At 39.4% G+C, this 22,087-nt stretch overlaps 2 protein-coding genes across 2 annotated transcripts; one reads left to right on the forward strand and one right to left on the reverse strand.

Moving 5' to 3' along the window:
* Nucleotides 1-939: 939 nt before the first annotated feature.
* Nucleotides 940-7,781, forward strand: ppid (peptidylprolyl isomerase D). The gene is made up of 10 exons (XM_008287821.1): nucleotides 940-1,106; nucleotides 2,051-2,191; nucleotides 2,748-2,854; nucleotides 3,127-3,315; nucleotides 3,926-4,048; nucleotides 4,654-4,760; nucleotides 5,217-5,358; nucleotides 5,978-6,064; nucleotides 6,402-6,444; nucleotides 7,216-7,781. The coding sequence occupies exons 1-10, from the start codon at nucleotides 1,022-1,024 to the stop codon at nucleotides 7,302-7,304; spliced, it is 1,113 nt and encodes a 370-aa protein (XP_008286043.1). The 5' UTR covers nucleotides 940-1,021; the 3' UTR covers nucleotides 7,305-7,781.
* etfdh (electron transfer flavoprotein dehydrogenase) lies at nucleotides 7,772-20,631 on the reverse strand. Its single transcript, XM_008287820.1, has 13 exons — nucleotides 20,409-20,631; nucleotides 19,576-19,734; nucleotides 18,280-18,509; nucleotides 17,539-17,620; nucleotides 16,596-16,714; nucleotides 16,237-16,314; nucleotides 15,690-15,836; nucleotides 15,307-15,447; nucleotides 13,982-14,125; nucleotides 12,532-12,700; nucleotides 10,929-11,111; nucleotides 10,176-10,397; nucleotides 7,772-8,442 (listed from the first exon to the last, which is right to left on the reverse strand). Exons 1-13 carry the CDS (start codon nucleotides 20,437-20,439, stop codon nucleotides 8,279-8,281), a joined length of 1,869 nt encoding a protein of 622 aa, XP_008286042.1. The 5' UTR covers nucleotides 20,440-20,631; the 3' UTR covers nucleotides 7,772-8,278.
* Nucleotides 20,632-22,087: the final 1,456 nt, after the last annotated feature.

Genomic DNA, 22,087 nt, shown 5'->3' on the forward strand with positions numbered 1-22,087 from the left:
CGTACCGTTTCCTTAGTTATGGCCCAAAAAAGTGTTTTGTGAGGTCTCAGTGGCCCTATACCTCGACAACCAAATCAGTTCATCCTTGAGTCCAAGTAAGCATCTGTTCAAAATTTGAAGAAAATCCTTGAGGATTTCCTCAGACTACATAATGCCATTGAGCACACAGACATGGAGGCGGTATTATGGTAAATAAAGTATAAAAAATCACATTAGACAGTGACGTTATCATTATCAAATCGAAATATCCTATATTTTTAACATCTTGTTTCTGTAGGAATGAGAGTAGTTTTTTTCTGGATTATAAACAGCTTTATACTATAAATTCAAATATACACGATATCAGAATCTGTATTTTAGACGGAATAGTTTAATTTTAGGGTACTCCATTGGGACATTATGGCATTGATCCATATGTTTACAATATTTTTTATTTTCCACAGGGAAACTGTACATATTCTGACAGTAAAAAATACAGTTCTGTACCATTTCAAGGTATGTACTACCATAATGTACTATTTTGTATTATTATTATACTATTTTGGAGTGTATGTGTCGCTGTCATTAATTAAACAGTAAATATTATCTAGCGCTCAACTGTTCAGGTGTACACGAATGAATGAATGTATGTGCTCTCACCTTTATAGTAATTATAAAATCGGTGTATCTATAATCAGACATCGGTTTAAAAACTGCTCTAATTTATCAACCTTTGTTGACTTTAACGTCAATTTTATTGTGAAAGTCTTACACATTGGCACGAACACAATTGGTTATACTTTGATTTCAGTTGGCAGTTCTGCAGCTCTTATTTATATGCTCGTCTTTTAAGCTCTCAGACTCAAATACATGCCTTACTATTGTGCAACTGTGCATTTGCACAGACGGACATTCATCAATGGGGTTTTATTTTGAAGTGTAGTTGTGTGTCCATTCCATTCATCCCGTGTAAGCTGCTGCTCCACTGCACCGGCCGGGTTTAGCTAGGTTAGCCTCAACTACTGTCTATTTTGTCGTTGAAATGTCTCACTCAGCACCGTCCGACAAGCCGTCTAACCCCGAAAACCCCCGCGTCTTCTTCGACGTGGACGTGGACGGAGAAAGAGGTCAGGACGCCGTGAATTCAATGTCAGCTCTTTTCGGGCCACTTTAACCGTTAGCCTGGTTAGCTTAGCATCAGCCTGCCATGTTCCAGGGACTTGTGGTAACTGATTTCTACACCTCATGCCACAGAGGCTACCGTCTAGAAAATATGCCATGTTGTAAAAATAAACAAATAAATAAAAATGGAGATATTTGTTAGAGCTTATTTGGTTTAATTTCGAGCTCGGTGTGAGTCAGACATGTACAAAGCTTGTCATGTGAATGCATTAGCCACGTGTGGTTGTTTTGTCGAGTAACAATTGTAAATGTAAGATGTCCTCAAACTAACCTGCGCTGTCACATCTCTGTGGTGTAGTTTTCACTGTCGTACCATTTGGTAAGCACGTTTGCAGGTCTTCTATTATTAGCTCATGTGATTTATTGATAAGGAGTGGCAAACAAAATGCCATTATACAGTATTTTACCGAGTCTTGGTCCTTTCTGCTGATTAAATATTGCTTCCTGGTTGTATATGTTATAGTTGCTTCTGGAAACCTTCACATCCTGCCCCCACTTTATGTGTAGTAAAGATACAAAACAACAGTGATAACCTGTTTATACACAGTGTAGTATTTCAGTTCATGGACAGTACTCCATCTTGAAGTACAGTTTTCCAATTTCATGTGCTGTATTTCATTTTCTGGTGCAATAATGTGCAATATTACTTTACTACTTCAGTATGATTGCCAGTATCTTTTTTTCTACTCTATACTCATCCTATTTTAGCTCACTTATTTTTATTTGTAGTAAAGTATTCTGCTGCATTTATTGTCTCATCCTGTGTGTCGAAACTAAATCTGTGACAACTAGGCCCTGACTTTTCTTGCTGCTGCAGGTGGTTTAGTCATTCAGAATCTGTAACTGAACGTGTCCAGTAATGCCAGACCGATCTGCCTTCTGTCCACAGCTGGACGGATTGTTCTGGAGCTCTTTGCTGATATCACCCCCAAGACTGCCGAAAACTTCCGGGCCCTCTGCACCGGAGAGAAAGGCATTGGCAAATCGACCGGGAAGCCGCTGCACTTCAAAGGATGCCCGTTCCACAGAAGTAAACGGCCTTCACGCTTTCAACTGTTGTGACATTTGAGTTTGGAAAGATACCTCGACTAGCTTTAGTTAATAGTTAAATAGCAGAAAAGGACACCCAGTGCTGTGAGACATATGGAGGATAGTCACTTTATCATTTTATTTTTTTTAAATCTGAAAAGGATGATGTAATTTTTATCTAGCACTAATACTCAGTAAATATGTAAATTGTGAGTTCAAACAACACGGCTTGTGTGGCTGAATTTCACAATGATCTGTGAAAATGGTCATGTAATCTGATCTGTACAGGTACAGTACAAAGGTCTCCAAATTTGTCACAACTGTGTCTAGAGAATGTTCAAACAGACGGCGGAATGCTGCAAAATACATACTTGTTTGTGCAAAACATGCAGTCATGAGACAGTATGGTAATAGTAAAAAAAAAAAAAAAAGTAGTAATGTGGATTTTAGGAGGTTCATGACACTTTGGTTCTTGACCTTTCAAGTGAGGAAGCCTGAAGCATTGTTGACTGTCTGGTTGATGTTGAGTAATCTGACTGCACATTTGTTTTTGCCAGTCATCAAGAAGTTCATGATCCAAGGAGGTGACTTTTCTAACCATAATGGCACAGGAGGTGAGAGTATCTATGGGGAGAAGTTTGAGGATGAGAACTTCCACTACAAGGTAAAATACCCAAGAGGCCCCATTGTATGACTACACTACAGGAGATTCTGTCTATTATGTTTTGCAGTCTAAGCAGTTACTTTCCACTACAAAAATAAGACGAAGACTCATTGACTCAGAGTCTGCTAAGATATCTGTGGCCCTATTACTTCCAGTCTTCTTTTATCGTGACAGTTTGAAAACAATTCTACTTTATAATAGTTATATGTCTTGTTGATGTACGCTGTTGGAGTCGTCTTTTTTTTCTTTCATAATTTTTTGTCTCCATGTAGCATGACAGGCCGGCTCTGCTGAGCATGGCCAACGCTGGGCCGAACACCAACGGCTCACAGTTCTTCATCACCACTGTCCCGACGCCACACTTAGACGGAAAGCATGTGGTCTTCGGACAAGTGTTGAAAGGGATGGGAGTTGTGAAAATGCTGGAGTCCATTGATACTACAGAGGACACCCCTGTAAAGGTAAACGCCTCTAAATACTCTTGAGTTTCTATTCAAAGACATTTCTAATTTGGCAAAAATTAACACCCATTCTTAGAGAAGTAATGGCTAATACAGACTTCTCTTGTCTACATATCAGAGATTTTTTTTTTTTATTGCAAGACTTTAAACATAAGCTCAGGAAATTAAAGACCTTTAGTAAGCTGGGTGAAGGTTGGATCCTTGTGTTGTAGTGAGTAGCAAAAGGAAAATTCATTTCTTATATAAAACTGGGGGCAATATGGTATTGTTTTCATTTAATAATGCGTCACCTGAAAACATTATGAAGGACAAAACTGAAAAAAAGTTGTGCATGCCACATCGTAGCAACTGGAGGGTTTGTATTTTCATTGGTCTCATGGGGATGATGAAAAAAGGTTTAGAGTTTCAGTGTAACAGTTGCTTGTCACAAATAGTCAAGTGTAAGTAGCTCAAATAAACATTTTGAAAAGAAAAAAATCAGCTCGAAAGCACGCATTGTTTATGGACATGACGCATTGATGGAAAATGATTGCATGAGCCCCGTGAGAACTTCCAGAGCTTAAAGTAAGACCTTTCTATTTAAAGTTTCCACTTATATCTTCCCTTGCAGCCATGTGTCATAGCTGACTGCGGTGAACATAAGGATGGGGACAGCTGGGGCGCTGCAGCGAACGACGGAACAGGAGACGCCCACCCAGACTACCCCGAGGACTCAGACATCGATTTTAAAGACGTAAGCATCAGCGAGGCCTTTGATCTTCAAGGACATGGGTTAACTTTGGCAGATAGCATCAGACTGCTGTGTGAGGACCAATGTGGCAATTTTGTAAATGTGCATGTTTTCGGCCCTACACAAAGTCAGAAGACAGACACAAATTTCAATATCAAGATCCAGGATGTGTTTAGCCTGGCAAGCACTGGAAGCAGGGGGAAGCAGTTACTAAACAAATTCAAGGGCTTTTCCCCAATAGTACAAGTTGATAGATTGTAACTGACACTGTAGATGTGCTTACTTTCAGTTTTACTTTAAAATAATGTAGTTTAGTTGAGGCTGGCCAAACTTTTTGTTTATAACCTGTCTGAACAATTTAGTTTATTTCCCATCTGACTTTGTTGTTTGTTTGTGTTCATTGCTAATTTCTTTTTGTTCCCAGAACTCAATTTGTGCTCTGAGCGCTGCTGTTATGTTAATTAAGAAATGGTGGCGGAAACTGCAAAAATAGGATCCAAGTCGTGAAAATAAAAATAAATAAAAATAAATGCCAGCAGTCATGTTTTCAAAATGAAGAAAATAGAGTTGAAGTCTCCAGTGTCATTCTCACCTGTACTTCTTCTCAGGTTGACAAAGTTCTGTCTGTGGCTGAAGATATGAAGAATATCGGAAACAACCTTTTTAAGAATCAAGACTGGAAAGCGGCAGTCAACAAATATAGTAAAGCCCTCAGGTAACAAACTGAAAGGAATGTTTTTGTTTTGTTTTTTTAGTAACTAATGCCTTCATTGAGTGAGAGGTGAGCATGTTAGAAGCAAATGATTTCAAATCATCCAACTAGTTATGTGATCTACCCAGTAGTGGAAATACACTGTTCAAAAATTTTAAGTTCTCAATAAATTACAGAGTGTATATCAATGGTTGGGCAGTGGAAAACAAAATGATTAACCCACTGAGGGGAGGATTCACAATCCCTTCCTATCACGACAGATGCCATAAGTTTAGCTGAAGCTATGCTATACTGTGATGATTAAGTGTTCTCTTAAATGTTTTGAGCAGTACACACTTAATACGGTAGGGGCCGTTTGGTGTCTCTTGTGATGAGCCTTATGTTCAGGCATATGTATTTCAAATATGTATTTAAAAAAACCTTCATTTTAACAACCAAAACAATGGAAATATTTACCAGGTACTTGGAGGTGAGTGGAGACCAACTGGAGGAGGAGGCACAGCAGAAGCTGGAGCCCACAGCACTCAGCTGTTTCCTCAACATAGCTGCCTGCAAACTGAAGATGCAGCTTTGGCAGGACGCTCTGGACAGCTGCAATGAGGTGACGTGAGCCACAACAAACCAACACATTGTCAAAGCGGTAGTTCTGTATAGCTGTTGGGGTTTGCAGTTCATCTACCGCCCATGCTCCACATGCTAAGAATGCACGACTTCCCACTACTGTAAAACGCTTCACATGATCATGTTGGAGTGTTTTGAATATGATTCCAATGTGTATACAGTCAATGTGAAATTATCCACCAACAGCTGGTTAGCTTATAGACTGGTTCTGTCCAAAGGTAATAAAATCCACCTACCTTTAACAATAATTAACTAACATGTTATATTGTTATCTGGGGTGGTTATGTACCAGACTGTGTGCTGCTGGGGAGCAGTGACATTCTGGACTCTTGTTGTCACTGCAGGGCTTCAAGGCAACCAGTGGAGATAAAACACATACGTGAATCTCAGAAAAGGAGTGAATAGTTCATTTTAAATTACTTTTACTTGCATTTAGTGTCTTCGACAACTTCCTCCATAAACAATTCATGTTATATTGCATGTTAAATACGTCCTACTTAATCTGTGACATCCTTTAAATACATGAATGAATAAAAGAATAGTGACAACTTTAACAACACATTGAGAGACAATAAGATTTCATTTGTTGTGTCTTACAGGCACTAGAGCTGAACCAAGCGAACACTAAGGCACTTTTCCGGAGGGCCCAGGCCTGGCAGGGGTTAAAGGAATACAGCAAAGCCATGGTAACGTCCACAAAGCACCTCTATCTTCTAAGTGGCTGTTCAGAAATGAAATGATCAAAGACTGAGAGTCTTTTGTCACAGATGCTACACATCAGCTCCAAATGCACACATTAGCTCGACATACGTGGATCATCTCGTGGTTTCTTACAGTGTCAGTGGCACAGGACTCTCTTGTAAAAAAGTTTGTAGTAAAATAAATCATTGTGATAGTTCACAAATGGAAGTAACACATCTTTCATACTTACATGTTCTCGTTTAGACTCCGCAGAATCCAGATGCATTGATTCTCAGGGCGGTTTTACTCACCAAGTTGTTTTCTGTGCGTCTTGTTTGACAGACTGATCTGAAGAAAGCTCAGGGAATAGCTCCAGAAGACAAAGGTGAGGCTTTCTTCAATTTTTCGTTTTTTATTTTGTCAGGCTTTTACCCAGAGCCATGCTGCGCTTTGTTGTCATGTTGAGAATACAGCAAATATTTTCCTTCTTCTCCCACATTTGCATATTTAGATTGTTTGTTGTAACATTTCATGCATATTCACATGCATTATTCAAACTAAGTATGCAAGCTCATGAAGAAAAATCATCCCGGATTGCTGGAAAATGTCTTGTTTTTCCTGTAATGTTTGGCGTTCCTCTTAATTAGACTTTATGGAGGAAATTAAGTTACATATTAGAGATCAGTTGCAGGACAATAATGAATCAGTTACTTTGATGAATTTTGTTTTGTTAATGCGGCGCCAACTGTAATCAGTTTGTATTTCGGGTGGAGAGTGTCTTGGATGTAATATCCCTGCCCAAATATAGAAAACAACTGAGTATATTGGGTGGAATGGGGCTCTCAGAGTGACTCTATGCTTTTAGACAGTGTTGCACTGCTCTTGTGATATTTAAAGCAGCAGTTTAGTGGCTGCAGGCGAGGCGATAACAGCTATCAGTGTGCTATATGCTCTTTGTGCCTTCAGGAGTATACGTTCTTTTTATCTAAAATTCTGTGTACAGAAAAACAGAAATTGTGGCAAAGTGAGCACGAGGATTTCAAACTTGAAGTGAAATATTACCCACTACAAACTCAAAATAACTTCATTTGACTGATTGATTCACTTGTTTAGCTTCTTGTGTGACAAACAAAACTAAACGCCCTTCCTTCAACAGCTATCAGCAATGAAATGAAGAGAGTCCAACTTAAAATCCAGGAGGAGAAGGAGAAAGAGAAGAAAATCTATGCCAAAATGTTTGCGTGAACCTCTCACCGAAGGATGCAATGTATTATCATTTATCAATATTTGAAGTTATCTCTACAGTGGAAGCTGCACTTAATCAGATGAGGAGTCTGTAACCAGGTGAAAATGTATGGTGTTTTCATTTGACGGTCCTTTCATGTTTTTAAGGGGGCACATTTCTCACCATCTGTCCTTTGCGGGGTAACAACTGTCATAAGCTTTGACCTGTCTTTGTTCTAACGAGTGTCTTCACTGTAACGAATAGTTTGGAGTGTTTGTCTGATGCATGGCTGATTCCACTGTGCCGTAAAACTAGGTTAACATGGACCTTTCTCCCTCCCCCGGGGGTTTTGGAGATGTTTAGTAAAGCAAAGTTGTGTATGTTGTGTCATTTCACGGTTGGGATTTTGATACAGTGCCCTTGGTGACATATCGTAGATCCATTTGTTTTTATTTATGTTTTTTACAGAGGTCAATAAAACAAAGGATAACCGTCAAGTGTCGTTTATTTATGACCGTGGCATTATCATATATATATATTTATATTATATATACAATACTGTCTGGAATAAAAGCCATCATAATATGCCGCCAGTTACGCTGAAGTGAACCTTAATTTAAGAACTTTTTCAATTAGATATGAAGCAAATATATTCACAAACTTGGCCAAATATTTCTCAAACATTAGAACATGAAAGTATTTTAAATGCTCCTATCGCAGTGATGTCTTGAGTCCAACATGGTCCTGTGTTTTGCATGGGTTTCACAAGTCCTAGACTTAACCCCCCCCCACTGTATCGTATGAGAATTATGTATCACAAGTTGTATTTTTAATTATTGTTCTTGTACCCTAAAACAGCTACAGTGTATTTTAAGTCTGACACTTAGGCACATTTGCCATACACTGGCAACTACTGTAACCCTGAATGTGACATACATTAATTATCTTTCAAGGCAAAAGGTAAAAAAAAACAACAAAAAACCCCCCAAGACATTTACATGCCGTTGTAGGCTGGTCCTCCGCCGCCCTCCGGCACAACCCAGTTGATGTTTTGGCTTGGGTCCTTGATGTCACAGGTTTTACAGTGGACACAGTTCTGAGCGTTTATCTGCAATCTCATCCCGTCTCCAGTTTCTAAGGGAACGTACTCGTACACACCTGAAAGTGGTAAAAACAGACATACAACTTGAGAAATGTTTCCATTAATTTTCAGGATTTTTCTTTTCCTGAGAAGGTGAACACAAAAACTTGGATTGTCCTCTATTAGGGATATAACAGATCATCATATTACGACAAACTCTTGATAACACGGTTCAGCAGAAGTTAGTTCTAACTTCACTACACACAACTTAGTAGCTGCTTTAGTGAATTGTGTGTTAGATACATTTCTGCTAAAACTTTATTTGGACGTTATTTGCACCTGAGGCAGAAAAATCATGATATATTTTCATTGAGACACCATTTGCATTGTAAGCAACATTTCCTGCTCGTACTGTCATGATCGTTTTGTGCAGTGGTAAAATGATGAATCGTTTGAAATCAGGTAGGCAACACTATAGTTGAATCAGTCCTCTGTTTTCTGTCAAGTCTTCACTGCTTTTACATAGTTTCTGTCACAAAAGGTCAGCAAGGGGAAATATCAGTACAAAACACTGAATTTTTAAAGCGCAACTTACATCCTCCAAAGTGTGGGCAATGGAACAGATTTCAATACAACAATAGTCTGCTGCTTTGACAGTCACTATTATGAATTTATGGTGAGAGTTAAATTATGCCAGGAAGCAACGTTATACCCACAGCCATTTATACAAATTATTGACTTTGCTGACCCAGAACTGCAGTGTTTACAGAGCTCCTAATTGCTGGCTTGCTTTATCCAATCTCCCCTGCTCTTTTAGGCTTACCTATGTGGGCCACAAAGAGCCCAAGTGTTGCGCTGCATTTAGCTTTGTTGTGTCCACATTAACTGGTCACGGACCACTCACCGTTCAGTTTGAAAGTTTCCAGGGAATTAAATGAAGGCCACATCTGAGAGACAGAATAATGAGTTTTGCGGCACTCAAAACGAGATAAACACAGCCAATAACCTGAGACTGTAAAGTGTGTCTGGCTTAAGAAACACACACTCCTACACCTAACAGTACTGATGTCACCACGTGTGAATAAAAAATGCTTTTTTAAAAGAAAGATTGTGGCAATAAAATAGATGTGTTTACTCCTTTATGGCAGTTTTGTTATTTGCTGCAGAGTGGTGGGCTCAGCTTTTTTATTTTTTCCTCATCAGTTATTTTCTTTGCTAGACAGGGGAACAGAACAGGGACTGTATATATAGAAAACGTTTTCAAAACAAAAGGAGTTAACTTTCTGGAGAGACAGCCATTTGATAGCCAGCAGTTGTGTTGGAAAAACAAGGACTGACAAACAGACCCATTCCAAACTGTTCGGAGTCATACTATACTCAGTGTCACATATTGCTTAACTGTAGTGCTGAAACAATTGGTCATTTGCTAATTGTTTAATCTTGAATATATCACAACATAGAAAAAAAACATCATCTGGTTTCTACAGTACAAGCTCAAGGTTGCTTAATTAGCAGTCTTGCCTCATCTCGTGTTCATCGTCTAATCAACTAAGGTTAGATTTGATTTCACCTCGTTAAAATTTTGACGACTGCATGATGCCGAGTAACTCTCTGCCCTCTAAATATAAAACTTGTGAGCCTACCACTTATGTTTGCAAGCCTGGGTTCACGTGTAACTTAAACATTGGTGTCATACGCAACACAGCACAGATCTCGCTGTCTCGCAATAGCATGTGGAAAAGATTAACTCTTATCTGCACCCAGACAGACTGTGTGTGGTAAAGCTCTTGACGTGTAACAATGGCGTTACCTGCAGGGCAGAAGCGTTGCTCAGGCCCGTCGTAAATGGCCAAGTTTCTGTCCACCGGGATGCTGTCATCTTTTAAGGTCAGATGGGCCGGCTGGTCTCCCTCGTGATTGGTGCCACTCAGAGCCACAGAGGAGAGCAGGTCGAAGCTTATCTTGCCGTCGGGCTTGGGATACTCAATTGGTGTACAATCTTTGGCTGGTTTCAGCTGGTTTGCGTCCAGGCCTGAGACGGGTGGAGCACAGTTGGTTAGGAAATGTTGATTTTTCTCTGCTGCGACAACATGAATTCAGACCTCGCGTTAAGAGAAACTAATCGCATTGTGTGATTACTGCTGACCTGCATTGACACAACCAACCACAATGGAAAACTACTGTGCTTCATTGTACCTGTAATGTCCTTTGTGCATTTGCAGAAGGTCAAAGACACAACACAGATTTTTCCTCATGCTATATTCCTTCTATACTACATTTACAATCTTGTTTTTCTCATAATTAACAGAGTAAATAATTGAAATGCGGTTCTTTGCAGTGAAGTTGTGGAAAACACACAAATCACTTTTCAGCGTTAACACCTTCCACTGTCTTCTGTGTCATTTCCATTTCACTGCCTCGTATTCTTTTCCTCATAATAGTAACTATCAACCTTCTCTTTTAAATCAAATGTCGATGCTTCTTTGTAACGACAGCAACTTTGCAATTCAGAGATTAATAAACATCGCCAAGCTGTACAATGATTGTTTTCTCTAATACTCACCACAGTGTTTGAGCGTCCAAGGCTCTTTTCCTCTTAAAATCCAGTAGAAGATCCCAGTGTAGACCATGCCACCATACAGGCCAAAGTAATTGTGGAAGGACGGCCTGATGTTCCTCACTGCGTACAGCTCCTTCCACACCCATGAATTCTTTAATGCCTCGGCATACTCGGGTACATGGAGTCCTAGGAGGATTAAATAATATTTAATCAAAAGGTCGTAACTTCTTTTTTGCTCTGCTGAGGCCACCTTTTAATTTTCTGCGCATCTTTTGGTACAAAGCTTTGATAAATCCTGACCTTTCTGAGAAATGACCGTATCTCATCAAATTTCCAGCAATACAGAGTTTAACATTTTCCACTCCCAGTACTCCCTATGAAAACAATTCACAGTGGTGCCCATGGACTTTCCTTATCTAATTAGGACACAGTCTGATAGAACAGGTTCACAATGTTTTGAGCAGCACCAATTAAACTGGAATTATCTACATCAAATTATGGTGGTGGCATATGTTTCAGAGGCAGACCACTTCAGTAATTTGCATATGAAACTTACTTTCTCAACAGTAAATTATCAGCAGGAGTCAAGTAATTTTGGTGAGATTACACTACAGGAATGAATATATATGTGCTTTTCCTCTACAGACTATGGACATGTTGTATTTAAATGGTCCATTGTCATTTTGTCATTATGCTAGGGAGAATAAGCAGATTTACATAAACTTCTTAAGCAAAATTTATTTTTTTAAACTAAGTCACCACAGGGTTGCAGACGAATATATTCTGTTGCCATCTCAAAGTATTCATCATACCTGACACTGTATTTAATTTCCCTGTCGGTTAGATTGAACCTGTGACAGCTCCGTTGTGAGGCAGACTGTCCTTTCTGAAAGTGAGTCATGATTCTTAAAACTGTTGACACTGACACTTTTATCTGCGCTGCAGGTCTTTGATTGATGCACCTGTAGTATGAGAATAAAGCATGTGTCCCCAACTGAATATCTGTGAATGTTGCTTTGAAAACTTCCTGCCCTTGAATAGCTGCTACTGGCCATTCAACCCACGTTTGTGGAACTGTTTGTGATCTTTCTTTCATGGTGTGTTTCTGAATTTGACTGTGTAAGCTTTTGTGAGCTATAACCTGCGATGTAGTAACTCAAATGAAAAGCAGCAACAACCTCCAGTGCTACTTTTATAATCATGAACAGAAACTGGGCTGCAAGGTGGCTCGGTGGTTAGCATCGTTGCCTCGCAGCAAGACGGTCACCGGTTTGCATCCCGGTGAGGACACCTGGGATCTTTCTGCGTGGAGTCTCCATGTTCTCCCCGTACAGCGTGGCTTCTCTCCGGGTTCTCCGGCTTCCTCCCACACAGTCCAAAAACATGTTGAGGTTAATTGGTGATTCTAAATTGTCCGTAGGTGTGAATGTGAGTGTGCTTGGTTGTCTGTCTCTAAGTGTGGCCCTGTGATAGACTGGTGACCTGTCCAGGGTGTCCCCTGCCTTCACCCTAAATCAGCTGGGATAGACTCCAGCCCCCTGCGACCCCAGTGAGGATTAAGCGGTGTATAGATGATGGATGGATTAACAGAAACTAAAATCTGTACCTGCAGTCTCTGAATCCAGGCTCTCTGCTGTGACTTTGGGGAAAATGGCCTCAGCAGCCAACATGCCGCTCTTCATAGCCGTGTGGGTGCCTTTGATCTTCGGGACATTCATGAAACCAGGGCTGCAACCAATCAGCAGCCCTCCAGGGAAAGTCAGTTCTGGAAGAGACTAGAGAGAAACAAGAAAGAGTTCATTTTTAACTTTCTTGTGTTCTACTTTCTGAGATCTTAAACTTGTAACTGGATTTCAAGAATGTGGTCACTGTTGTGTACTGGGTAAATACACCGATCTACCGCGACATTAGAATCACTGACAGGTCAAGGGCATAGCGCTCGAGTTATCAAACTAAAACGAGACCCAAAGTGTTTCTAAAGGCTCCGGTTTAGGGGTCCTAAAACTCCACAGTAGTGTGGCTTCTACCCGTAAACATAGCAGAGGTCAAGCATTTTAAAATGAAAATGTATTCCTGTGGATGTGGCCCTGGTCTGATAGGTCAAATAGGTGAGGGACATCCTCCTTGAGAGACCACCATATGACTTCCAGCTCACTTAAGCTTCTGAGCAGCACTGGAGACCCAAGGTAATTGTAATTTTCTCTCTCAGTACCACAGATTTCCAAGAAAACAACCACAATCCAACAAAGCAATGTTGGGTAACACTTAATTTGAAAGGGGTATACGTAAGCATCGAGAACACCTACGAGACACCTGACATAAGCAAACATAACCAGGCACAGTGTTTGTTCAACCTGGTCATAAGGGGTTGTTACGATTTTTTAATTACTATTATTACTTTCAGTGTCAAATTTGCATGGTTTTGAAAGAAAGAAAAATACCCACCTGAAACTATAACATGATTAGTGGAAATTTTACGACAATATCAGTTAGGAAAGTTCATTATGTTACTGGTCAAGTTTTATATTATTGAATTTTGTCATCAGTGTAAGCACACTTACATTTATTTATCAATTTATTAATTATGATAATACATTTCCAGTAAATTATTTTATCATTACATGCTTCACAGAGGAATCCCGCAGAGGCCCAAACTACCTTAACTGACCTTTCCACATAAATGAGCAGTGGCAGACTAATTGGGATGCAGCAGAAGCGTAAACAATTAGAAAACTCAAACAGACTTCATTACAGGATCACAAATAAACCAAACACAAACGTAGAGCAGAACCGAGAGCATTTCAGGAAACTTTGAGTTTTACTGCGGTTGTTATGTGGTAAAACTTGAATTTGTTTGCTTTGTAAATGAGACTCAACATTTACCATTCTGCTAATATATGACAAAATGAACAACCTTTAGATAAGGTATGTTTCGGGTGCAGGATATTATAGTTGACGCTGCAAATATCCGCTTAGCAACAGATTAATGTGATACGTTTGATTTATGCCGTACAATTTCTCTTTTTGATAATAAAATGTGCAGTGTACGTACACACCTGTATTCCTCCCTCATTCAGGGCCCGGGCTCCATAAGCAATTCTGTTGCCTCCCTCTAATGTGGGAGCTACAAATGGGTGGTGTTTCCAACGCTGGAACTCTCTGAAGGGGCTCAAGTAAGGGTTGGAGTAGTCTAGACCAACCTGCGATGGGAAGAGAATTCACAGTTTAAATCCAAAGGAGAAAAAAAAAAAAGTGGTTATTTCATTCAGCTGCTGTGGTTAACAAAAGAAATTAAATCAGATATTTTTTTAAAATGTATATTCTCTGTGTGTTGTGATGGTAAATCAGAATTGATCAACTCTTTTGCCACTCATCAGTGAACCGTCTAGCCATGTCCAAATTTGTTGAAACCAAAAATACGACATATCTAATTTCAGTACTTATTCAGACAGTTGGTTTTGACACGACACACTTTTATCATTCTTAGTAAATGTAGAACATTCTTGAAAGTCACCTACAGTAAATTACAACTACAGAAAAAAGTTTAGAATAGCATTAACCTGTATTTTCTATCAGTATTGAATCAATCGCAGCGATTTTCTGACCAAAAACTTAAAACTTTGTTGTCTTCTGAGGTCACCTTGTGATGAGTTACACGTCCAAGGACACAGGAAACAATAACAGTTTGGAATAGTACAAACACAGAGAGTCTTTTGTGCTGTACGTGCGGCCCGATTCACTGACTAGTAGCGGTTCTGTCAGTTTCTATTTAATGACTCCGAATAGAAGCACACTATCAGGACAAAAGTGGAGTTGCTTCAAGTGAAATTGCCGACAGTCATTCAGTGCAAATACTGCAGAGCTGAACTCAATCAATCATCAGTGGAGATTCCATCAATGTTTCCTCCCATCCAGTCTGACAGAGCTCCAGGGAATCTACAAAATAAAGTGGCAGCAACTCTTCCAGTCCATGTGTGCAGAATGGTAGAGGCAAAAGTGAGAAGATTTAAAGCGTAATCACTCTCAGCGGTGCTTCAAACTACAGCAATAAAGTGAAGTAAAGTTTTTTTTGGTTGTTTTGTTTTTAGTTTATTTACAAAATTCGCAAATGTCATGTTTTTACTTCATTATTGAGGGAGATTGTGAACAAAATGCTACAACATATGTGTTTTAAATCATCCCTATAACAAATATTGCACACAATAAATCTATATTCATTCTTACTCTGCAGAATGAATAATTTAAACTAATAATGTAAAACATCCCAGACTTGTCTATTTAATTAGAAGCTCAATAATTTTCCTGAGCATATCTGCTGCCTGCATGACATCCAGCTGTCACACTTGTTTATGTATCGACAGAGTTATACAAAGCCACTCACCACAAAGCCCAAGGCCACTAGAGGCTCTCCTTCATTCAGGTGATAGAGGAAAGATCCTCCATATGTGTGTCTGTTCAGCGGCCAGCCCACAGAATGCTCCACTCTGCCCGGCCTCCACTTCTTCTCGTCAATCATCCATACCTATGGAGAGCAGGACAAAGGTTATCAAGCTTGACAATGTGTTTTGTTTCTTTGGTTTTTGTTTGCCAGTGCAGATTCAAACAGGAAATGAAGAGGGCAAGAACATTACAGAAAATACTTTTATCAGTCCCGCTAGGAATTATGAGTCAAACAAGATAAAGGAGAAACGAAGTCTATGACACGAAGCAAGTGACTCAGTCTCTATACAGTACTAGACTGATGTAGGTAGAACATGTATTTACCTCTTTCAGACCAATGGCGTAGGTCTGTGGTTGGCAATTCTCACGCAGGTTAAATTTCTTGTAAAGCTGCTTGGCCAAGTGTCCGTGACAGCCCTCTCCGAACAGCGTGACTTTAGCATGGAGTTCCATTCCCCTCTCAAAAACATCCTGACGCAACAGGGTGCATAAATATATTTAATGACAGAGACGCAATATCATAGTTCGGTTGTTAGGTTAACAAGACCTGATTTGCTTATTCTGCAGATAACAGAGATGTGGTATGGACAAAAAACCTTAACAAAAACATAAAATCCTACACTGAATGCTGATAATAATTTACTAAACAATATACTAAAAATGCTTATATTATATTTTGTCCTATATGATAACAATTATGCCTCAAAACAACAATAGCCTTTTCTTTCAAAAGTCCCGATGTATCCAAGCTTTTTGTGTGTATATTTGAAAGTAGAGCCTATTTGTTCTTATGTCTATAAAGTTGTGATGCAAGGCTCAAAAGCTAAAGGACAGAGCAGTATCACTACATTAACTTTCTACTGTACTTTACCTTTGGTGAGCCATCCTTGGCGATGCCTACGTCATTGGTGGCGATTCCTTTTACACTTCCATCTTCATGAAATAAAACCTTAAAGTAATTCAGATAAAGGTTAACAGCTGACGTTGAAGAGGACTGTACAAAGATTTAGTTAATTTGAATTAAGAATAAAGAATAAAGAGGGGCACAGCTCTTTTCATGAATGACACTTTTGGCGTAACACATTTACTGACACAGGTAATCCTATAATGATATGACATCTGTGTTAACTGAATTACTGTGTTTATATTTAATGAAAGACAAATGGAGGCGGACAAAAATTTGCATGCAAATTGTCGTACAGCACATCAGACATTCAAAAGTGGTCTCACCTCAGCTGCAGCATAACCAGGATACAGCTCCACTCCAAGCTCCTCTGCCTGCTCACCCAGCCAGCGCACAAAGTTCCCCAGCCTCACAATGTAGTTCCCGTGGTTCTGCATGGGCAGACCTACAGCCAGTGAGGAAAACCACACACGCATGAAGTCAGCAAAGCAGATGTTTCAGGGTTTTATCAACAAGCTAGCCTCCAGGTTTGAGACACAATCCTGGAACTGGAACAGACAACAATGGTACCAAGTGGAGACTGCGCAACTTGCTTGCAAAGATACCCAAATCAATAAAATTTCACTTAAATGTAAGTATATATTATAATACTGGACAAAACAACACATTTTTCCTTGTTTCTATATGCAGCAGTTCTCCTTTAATTCTTCATTTAAATAATAATTAAAAAAAAAAAAAAAACACAGTAATGCTGCAAAATGGTAAAACCATTATAGGTCTGACAATAAGTATATATATATATTCACATAACTGAATCTAAAAGATGGATCTGTATATAGAAAGCTTGTATTAGTGTTTCCAAATATATAACAGCAAACGTGAATTAATTTGCCTGACTGCAAGTTTCCTCATTTTCACATTTTGGTGGTCTGACAGTTAACAAAAAGGCAGTTAGCAAATTGTGAAGGCTGCAATTTAGGATATACATTACACAGTGCTGTCATGCTGTCCTTGTGCCACAGTCAAGCTTTTCATGGTATGTAGTAATAACAATGACAACAACAGCAATATTAATATTTTAAATCTATTACACAGTGACGACTGAACTCAAGCTTGGCTGAAACAAATTCATTTGCAAATTCAATTCATCAAAAGTCTGAAAAATCATTTAGCTTTAGTGTGACAAGTTGGGATTTTGTGCTATTCTTATTTATTTATTTATAAGAGGGGGATGAAATAAAAGAAGACAAGACAAAAAGAGGCTTTTACCTGGCAACATGGGGACAGGAATTCTGTGTTTCTCTGTTAAAATACTGAATACATCTTCAGTCACTGGAGTGTGCAGAGGCGCCTGAGGTAAGAATATGGAGAAAAATCTGAATCAATACATGATTGATCCTCACAGACAAACTGCTTTATAACAGTAGCTTAAAGTTGTAAAAATAAACAAACAAACAAACAAAAAACAGAGTGACATGAGGAGAGACTTGACCAGGGTCACATTATTGAAGGCCTTAATACATACAGTACATGGGTATGCAGTGTGGATAAAGTCCCACTGTTCACAGTTACATGTTTGGGCTGCAGAAACAGTCCTTTACGGTAAAGTGACTGGGGTGGCAGTGCTGGTTACTGACGAAATGTAGCATGTGTTGTTGAGAGTATAACGTCAAAGTGTATTTAAAATATAATACAGTTCTACAATAACTGTAAACACTGTTACAATTAAATCACATTTTGCAAGATAAAATACCAATGCATGCATATTTAGACACTTACATCCTGTGTGAGGGTATGCACATATTGATGAGCAAAATATAGCAAGTAACAGTATGTAGCTGTGTTAAATATAGCAATTCTGACACCCAGCCACAAAATGTAATATATTACATAGTGTCCAACAACAGCACCTGATATTACAATCCTTTGTGCAATCAAGGGCATCTTTGCTGACCTCTATTAATCCATACACCAAACTCACAAAGTAAAAATGTTGAGTAAGACACTTACCCCTCGTTCCTTCCAATCAGGAAAGAGCTCGGTGATGGCACTGGGCTCCAGACAGGCTCCTGACAAAGTGTGTGCTCCGATCTGGGAGGCCTTCTCCACAAGGCACACTCTCAACTCCTTCTCGTGTTCGTTGGCCAGCTGCTTCAGACGAATGGCTGCCGACAGACCAGCTGGGCCTCCACCTACTATCACCACATCTGCTTCGTCGGCAAACCTCTCCATTTCAACACCTAGGAGAAGCCCAGAAGATAAAAGGAAATACCCTTATATATAGATATATATAGATATAGACAATACATGAAAACAAGATCCACTCCATTCTGATTCAGTCTGAAATATTATTTACAACAGGCTTAATGTACTCAAACAGAGAACCAACAAATAGTGGGATTTGTTTTGCTGTGTACTTGAAAGCAAGTGTCTCTGGTTTGCTTTAGTTAAGCTGACACAAAGCTGCGACACACAGTTTTTTACATGACATTTGTAGTGATGTGGTGAACTTAGCAAAAAGGAATCAACTGTCTAAAGAACAACTACATCTGTATGTCTTTGTAATAACATTTCAAGGACGCGCAATGTCTGTGGATGAGGAATAAAGACATGTAAGGAGAAAACACAAGTACAGTCCCAAAACTGACCGCTGAGGGAAATCATAATTGACAGGAGAAAAACATGACATATCATGTTTAATGTAGACAAAATACCTCCTACATGGCAGTTGTGAAGACAACCATTTAAAAGCTGTATTAGATATTCCTACCAAGTGCCTCGGTCAATTGAATTGGTTAAAGGTGGCATTAAAATCCTGCCGCACAATAACAAAACACATCCTGATAACGACGACTGCAGTGCAAAGTGTAACCCAGAAACATGTATTTTCTACATACTTTCAGTTATCAAACATGTCTACATTGCTTTTGAAATTATACTGTATACTTATTAGAAGTTGCACTGTACTTCTGTATAGATTCAGAAACCTGGATAAGAAACCTGTTAAAATATTGAATACATCTTCAGTCACTGGAGTGAGCAGAGGCGCCTGAGGTAAGAATATGGAGAATATAAGACCAGGTTAATTGAGTTCAGTGTAAACATAATATCTATTCTTCAATATGAAAAACTAGGACTGGACCTTCATCCTGTGAAGATGGTCATTCTTGTGCTAGTTGTTAATTACAGAGCACAAAGTGGATCAAGGTACAACAAAACATCAGTGCCATCAAGAGTGTCAGATGAGGCCTGGTCAATGACAGTCCAGGTGCTCATAATTCAGACTCGTAAAGTGTAGTTTCTTACCTTCCCATCTTGAGTCTTTGTCTCGAGGATGGATGGTGTAGTGTGTAGTGATGCGGGGTGTTGACACTGAAGAGCATGTCCTCCTGTGTAGTGTTGTGTACAGCTGAGGGGCAGCATGGTCCGTCGGTATCGTCTTCAAGGCCCTAATACACCTGTGGGCTGCAAGAGAGAAAAAGCTCCAATTCAAGCTCAGTAATTGGTGGGAATATGATTCTCTATAGTGGGCTAACTGTTTTAGCTCAGCCTGATTGGGTTTCCGAATAATAACAGACATGCTACACACAAGCTTGTGAATTTAAGTAGGTCACTTTGCATGGTCACTTTGGACAAGCTTTTATCTCCACCAAAGGTTCACGTAGAGAAAATGTTCAACAGCTGTCACACTGCTAAGTTGCAGCAGTGGACCCAGGCCAGCTAGCTGTTTGACCAGCGCTATAAGATAAGCTCAAGGCTGCGAATAAACACCATTTTCACATCGTGGACGCTTTACTTCACTTCAAAAACAACGACAAGTCAGTAAAACGTCAGTACATTTCAAAAAAATATGATATAGACCAGGCCAAGGACACTGTTCAAGTGACCTATATACTCGTTCAACTTTCACCTACATATTAGCTTGATGCTAACATAATTGAGCATGCTAGCCAGTTATAAACAAATGCTAACGGGTAGCATTTGGAAAAAAAGACAAAAATATAATTTGACAAAAGGGGAAACTATTCCACACTTAAACCTTCCAATAATGTTAAAGCAAGCATTTATGTAAAGTAGCAGGCGGGTGTACGTCCAACAGACCGAAATGTTTTAGCTAACGTGCTATTAGCAGGACGTACCTTGACATGAGTATCTGCCGGCAGGGAACATTCTGTGTCAGCTAGTGCAAAGTCACTAGCAGACAGCGGTGTTCCTTTCAAAATGAGCTAAAGTGAGCCTGTTGTGTCCTCACTTCGTTGCCTGTGCGCAGCTTGTGTAAGCCTCCCGGTCGGCAAACAAACGCTGAGCCGAGGTACCTTACAAAATAGGTCTCATAACACACACATTTGGGAGCATCAAAAGCTGCGCTGCTGCTGCGGCGTTTACGTTTACTTTAGAGAGTTGTTACTGCGCAAGTGCAGAGCTAAACACTTCTCCCACTGTCAGAGCTACTGTAAATACAGACAGCATGAGTGTACATTTCTTTGTCTTTTTTGCTTAACATCTCTACGTATCTCTCACTATTTAATGAGTATTTCCCTATTGTTTTAACTGGAACAATTTCTGAAAAAAATATAAATAAATATTAGCTTAAAATTCCTATGTAGGGAAAATCCATTATTATTATTTTTTGTGTGTATCTTACAAATGGTAAAATAACAACTCTAAAAAACCAAGAAGCCCACTACAGCCATTCTTTTGGCTCCCACTCAACCAGATGGCCTCCCTCCCTACTCACTGCAAGCCAGAGTAGGAACCTCAGAACTAATAGTCATGGAGTTAAAAAGACACCTAATCCTGTGTGCTGACTGCTTGCTGCTTCCAAGAGGAACCAGTCAGAATGAACAGCTGCCCCACAGTCTGCTTTCTAGAATTGCTTTTCTTAACTCTAAAATGTCTCAGCCACGAGCTAACCACACTAAATGTTGACCTATAGGCTACAAGAGTGAACACAAGAGTCTTCATGCACTCCCAGCATCTGAGGAACTGAAGATCCAGTCCTGACTTTCTATTATTGATGACAATGTCCCCACAACAATATTAAAATCCTTAGTCTTTGCACATTATGTTGATACTGTGGTTAACGTTACCGTTAGCTTTGATCGCATGCCCACAGGTCAGAGTTCTGTGATGCCAAGAGACATTCAGAGATGGATCTTCTTCCTGAGGGGTCGGGGGCAGAACTGGTTCAACTGTGTTGAAAGCTGCAGACACTGGAACAACCCGTTCAGAACAAAACTAAAACCAGAGGTCATACTGACATAGTAAAATGAACCATCTTTGCAGTATTTTGACCTAAAAAAAATGAAAAGACACATTCTGAGGACATATGAGACTTTCAATAATTTGCTAAAAAGTGGCCCAATATGTGATCTTTAATGTGTACAGTAGCTTGTGAAGTAACTGGAAATTATTGCAGCTACCTTTTTGTTTACTAGAGGTTGAGCGTAACACAGTACTGTAGAAATTTAAGGTTGCATATTTCAATTTCATGCTACCTAAGTTAATGTTTTAAGATAATTCTTCACATTTGGGAGAGAATCTTGTCTTAGAATTAGAATTAGAATAAAACTTTATTTAAAAAAAAAATTGATGCAGTCTTACAGTTTGATGAAGTGTGCGACAATTAATTATGCCACTGATTTGTCACGCCACATGTTGGTTTCTGTTGAACATTTTGTCGCCACAGAAGCTCCGACCGGCTCAGTTCACAGAATGTTTTACCATCAGTGTAACATCTGGTGCTGTAAATTCAGTTCACAAAAACAAATATTGACACATATGCTCTTGTTGGATCAATGTCTAGAGGTTCTTTTTT

This window comes from Stegastes partitus, unplaced genomic scaffold (assembly GCF_000690725.1).
Source record: "Stegastes partitus isolate 25-593 unplaced genomic scaffold, Stegastes_partitus-1.0.2 Scaffold523, whole genome shotgun sequence".
Lineage (NCBI taxonomy): Eukaryota > Metazoa > Chordata > Actinopteri > Pomacentridae > Stegastes > Stegastes partitus.